This window comes from Clarias gariepinus, chromosome 11 (genome assembly GCF_024256425.1).
Source record: "Clarias gariepinus isolate MV-2021 ecotype Netherlands chromosome 11, CGAR_prim_01v2, whole genome shotgun sequence".
Taxonomy (NCBI): domain Eukaryota; kingdom Metazoa; phylum Chordata; class Actinopteri; order Siluriformes; family Clariidae; genus Clarias; species Clarias gariepinus.
Window position 1 is genome coordinate 4,481,732 of NC_071110.1, and position 5,145 is coordinate 4,486,876.

Consider the following 5,145-nt stretch of genomic DNA (forward strand, 5'->3'; position numbering starts at 1 on the left):
TAAAAGATATAACACCAACATGTCGGAAAGAATGGAAAACAATAAAATAAAAAAAAAACTGATTTGAAAAAGTATTACCCCCCCCCCTCCCCTCCAAAACTTAATTGAAAACTTAATTAGGTAAAGCTAATCACCTTCTCAATAGCACACAAAGCTTTACTCATCTACACTTTTCAATATTTGCACAAGTTAAGTTAAATTTGATGGTCACATTTCTGGACTGCAGACTTCAAGTCATTCCATAGATTTTCAACAGGGGTTTAAGTCTGGGCTCTGGCTAGACCATGCCAGGACATTCACTTTCTTCTCCTTCAACCACTGTGTGCTCTTTGCTTTGCCTCATTGTCATGTTGGAAGGTAAACCTTCTTCCCATTGACAACATTTTTAGCAAAGGGCAGCAGATTTTAATCCAGAATTTGATAGCACTTTGCCCCATCCATTTTCCTGATATCTTAACTGCCACCCATCATTGATTATTTGCTTCAGCTGCACTTAAAGAGACTTAAATGCTCCAGCTTTTCATGCTGATCTAATGAAATCACAGTTGAAAGTCAAATAGCTGTGTGTGCCATTGAGAAAGTGATCAGCCTTATTTGAATTTTTCAGTCAATTTTAGGAGGGGGTGATCATTTTCCAAATCATTGATTCTGTTATTTGTTTATTACCAATTTGTTTTTTTCTGACAAGCTGGTATTATATCTTTTACTTGGATGTTAAAAATTGCAGTAAATACAGATGGATAAAACAAAATCTGTCTTCATCTCAAGGTGCAACCAAGAAAATTTTATTATTTTAAAAGTGGGTTGATTCTTTTCTATACCAACTGTGTGTGTGCCTGGAGATGTGCCAGGTATTATTGGAGCAACAAATAAGTATAATTGCAACTTTAGTTTACAGCATTTAGTTTAAAGCATTTAATACATTTAATAGACTAATTATTTGGTTTTAATATAATATTGTCTTGTATAAATTCTTTAAGCAGCTGTATAAATTTTATTTACTTTATGAATTAAATTTATTGGATAGAAGTAGATATTCCACTGTTATTAGTTCGTAATTTCAGGTCATTTCAGAAAATATTTATTTTATTTTAATCCCAAATCATTAATTATATTAAAAGAAGGATATGCATCCCATTTTAGTTTAGTTTTCCATAAATAGAATCAATCTTTCTATAAGTGTTAATATTGTTTGCCGAATTTCCTTTGTTTTCAGCCCATAAATTAGAGGGTTGAGAATTGGTGGAAAGATAACAACTGAAACACCAAAAGCCCTTCTTAAATGTGGAGATACTGATTCTAACCTGTGTGAAACCAGTAGTAAGAATGTATTAACCTCAAAACTTAAAAAAACAACTAAATGTGTCCCACAAGTTTGCATTGCCTTACTTATAGATGTTTTCTGTTTAGTAGAAAGACAAGTTATTAGAATTTTGGTATATGTTAATGATACTAACAGTATGGAAGGGCCTTGTCCAATAGCTAAGGTAAACAAGCCATAATAGTTAGCAAGTGTCATATCCTCACAGCTTAACTTCATTAAAGAGGGATTATTGCAGTATATGTCCACTATGTTAGTCCTGCAAATGGTCTTGCTTAATGTGAGTGCAAATACAGACCCCATTAAACCAAAAGTTATAAACCAGGCCATAAAAATAATTTTTACCAAATGATCCTGTGTCATCAGATTGTGGTATCTCAAAGGTTTGCAAATGGCAATGTATCTATCGTAAGCCATAGCACTGAGAAATAAAAGTGACCCACATAAGTAGAAGTGAAATAGCATTCCTTGTGCTATACAGGCAATGTATGATATTTCTCTGTTTTGAGACAATATGGTACAAAGCATTTGAGGGTAAAAACCCATAGTTGTCATCAAATCACATAAGATTAAATTAAACAGCAGTATGTACATAGGTTTATGCAGATCCCTTTTGACGATAATAGTCACGAGTATCAAAAACTGAAATAACAAGATTAAGCAGTATGTGATGATGCCAAATATGAATATAAAGATAGCACTGAATTGTGGTATGTCCAATGATTCCATGGTCAGGATAGTCATAAAGCGTGATAAATTTGTATTATTAAGAGATGTTTCTTCCCCCATTGTGACTTCAAGACCTGGTAAAGTAATATAAAATAATATAAGCGAAGACATTTACCATGAGCAAATTATTATATTTTACTGCAACTATCATCAACATACCTGACTATGACTTATGATAGTTGTTGACAACAAATTCAGTGAAACAGCCACAGGATCATCATGCTCACAACATTAAAAAGGTCTGAGATGATTGTGTTCATTTCTATCATTTGGGTATCCACCCAGAGACCTAAAATATTTTAATCTGTTTATGTTGATGTGATCCCACAGGTCAACTATTTTTTTAAATCCCAGTTATTGACACCAAGCAACATAAGATTATGGGTTTGTGTGGTATCCTTAAACTGTGCAGCTAACAGTGGCCTGTAGTACGAAAAAAAATCAAGCAGTATGATAAGATTAATGTGCACAATCACATTATTTTTAAGATAATCTGTTTATTTAAATGTAACATATAGAAGACTAAACCTTCTTATAAGAAATTCTACAGTAAAGTTGCACTGTTGGAAATAAGGGAAAATCTTTCTTTTGGACAGAGATAGTACCACTGTACTGAAACACATTAGAACAAATGCTTTCAGACTTTCTACAAACCATGTAGAAACCCTGCTCAATCATGCACACTCTTTTTCACCCCTTTCTTTTACCATCTAATTTTAAGATTAATAATAAATAATCAAGGTTCCACTTATGCATCAGTGTTAATTTTTAATGATGGATTTGCTGCATCTACACAAGTGAAACTTTGGACAGCACTTAAAGTTATAAAAGTTTTCCATCTAAAATCATATTTAATTGTAAGTAAACATTTTGTGATTGCGGTTGTTGTTTCCAGGATCAAATCCGTTCAATTATTATAGTTTTTGTATCAGCCACGTTTAATTGGCTGACGATGCAGTGAGCACAGTTAAAGCCCATTTTTATGTTGATTATCTTGTAAAACCTGTACAGTAGATATAGAGCCTTAAATAACTTAAACTACATTATTAGGTAATTTTTTAACTTGACTAAAAGGCCAAGTCAACCTTTAATAAAAGAAGCTTGTAGCGCGGCCACCCAAAGGGTCATTTATATACAGCAGGTATTTAAGTAATAGCTGATAAAGCTCACCTGCGCCGGGAAATAAACCCTCTAAGGTAATAGTTGTTCCATTTGACAGTGTTTGGTTTCAGGGTTTAGATCTTGCGAGCATGTGCGATCACTGTGCGAGGGACCCCGAAAGTTGAGTCCGACATACAGCTGGTGAAGGTAGGATCGATGGTGGGGAAAGACTGCATGGGCGCCAAAGATTACTGGCAGAAAGTGGGGTGTAAAGAGCATCCAGTAAAGAGAATGTCAACAAGAAAGCAGCCGTTTGGGCTCCTTTTAAACATCTATCTGGACTTTCCATTGCACAACCCCATGCCGTCCCATCTTTTCTCCTGGTGCCGGTGACTGTGCAAGAAAAGGACGTGAATGCTGTGTTGAACACGGGGAGCACCTACATTGGAACATCTATGGCGGCAGCTGGGTGACCTAGAGGCCAGGGACGAGGTGCACTCCACCCAGAAGTTCGTCATGGAGGATGGGAAAATACATCAAGCTAAAACACAAAGCACACTTAGCTGTAAGTGGCACAGTGCAGAATGTCAGCTGAAAACATTTGTCATGAAGGACACTCACCTGGCTTTCCCTCTGATAGCAGGGCTGGACTTCTTAAGAGCTACGGGAGCCATCTTGGAGATCACTCAGGGAAGATATGGTTTAAAAACAGATGATACTTTCACTTTCCATCCTTTCCTACATCCCCAAGTTGGTCCCATTTTATCTACAACTGCTGTCAGGTACCGCAATAACCACCATGCTACTACCAACCTGTATTACGCCTTACCAATGACACCAGATCTCCTCCCATGCATGGACGTGACCACGAGAAAGCTCGACACCATGGGACACAGATAATGAGGAGGAGCTGCTGAAATTAATATCTGGCCCAGCACCACCTCCAACATCCTGGGGAAAACCTTATCAGATGACACACCGTTTCAGTCAGGAGCCTACCAAGTTTTGCTTTTGAAAAGAAAGATCATTGAGGATCAGCTCGACCAGATGCTGAAGGACACATAATTGAACCTTCTTGTTCACCATGGTCTTCTCTAGTTGTGCTAGTACCGAAACCCTATGGGGCTTACCGTTTTTGTGTGAACTTTAGGAAACTGAATAGTAAAACCAAACCAGATGCTTATCCAATGTCCTTAATTCATGACATCTTAGAATCCCTGGAAGACGCCTTCTGGTTTACCACATTGGCAGGTGGAGATGGAGAATGAGAGCTGTGAAAAGACCGCCTTCATCACCACTAAACGTCTTTTTCAGTTCCGGTCCATGCCTTATGGTCTCAGACACAGTGCTGCTACGTTCCAAAGGTTAATGGAGAAGGTTTTGGCTCATCTACAAGTAAAATGTTGTCTCGTGTATATAGATGTTATTATTATCTACTCTCAGACTAAAGAGCAGCAAACTGAACATCTTCATAAAGTAATAGCAAAACTCACCCAACCCAACCTCTCTTTGAATATAAAGAGGTGCCACTTCTTCAAAAGACAGCTCAGGTTTCTGGGTCACTTCATCTCTGAGGAAGGGGTGCAGCTGGACCCGGCAAAGACGAAGGCAGTGGCAGAATATTCCCCACCACAAGACATCAAAGCACTACAGCGTTTCCTGGGTCTCGCGGGCTGGTACCACAAATTTATATATAACTGCTCCACTAAATAACTTAAAGAGAAAAGGGGTGAAAAGGGAATGGACAGAAAAATGTCAGAACAGCATGGATGCCATAAATCGCGCCCTTTAGAACCCACCGGTATTAGTCCAACCTGATTTAAACCAGCCATTCCAACTGCACACGGACACCAGCGAAGTGGGCCTAGGACCCATCCTCTCCCAAAACTCAGCCGAAGGAGAACGAGCAGTAGCCCACGTATTCCGAACATTAAGAGGAGCGAAGCTAAATTACTCCACTTACCCAGCGATCTCTGTGAGATTACCTAAGCCCA

At 38.0% G+C, this 5,145-nt stretch overlaps 1 protein-coding gene across 1 annotated transcript; it reads right to left on the reverse strand.

Annotated features, from left to right (window-relative positions):
* Positions 1–1,144: 1,144 nt before the first annotated feature.
* On the reverse strand, positions 1,145–2,161 carry LOC128533246 (olfactory receptor 51I2-like). Its single transcript, XM_053507502.1, has one exon. The coding sequence runs from the start codon at positions 2,159–2,161 to the stop codon at positions 1,145–1,147; it is 1,017 nt and encodes a 338-aa protein (XP_053363477.1).
* Between the last annotated feature and the right edge of the window lie 2,984 nt (positions 2,162–5,145).

Bases quoted from the DNA above. Each gene is read 5' to 3' on its own strand.
- LOC128533246 (XM_053507502.1), bottom strand. From the start codon at position 2,161: ATGTCTTCGCTTATATTATTTTATATTACTTTACCAGGTCTTGAAGTC.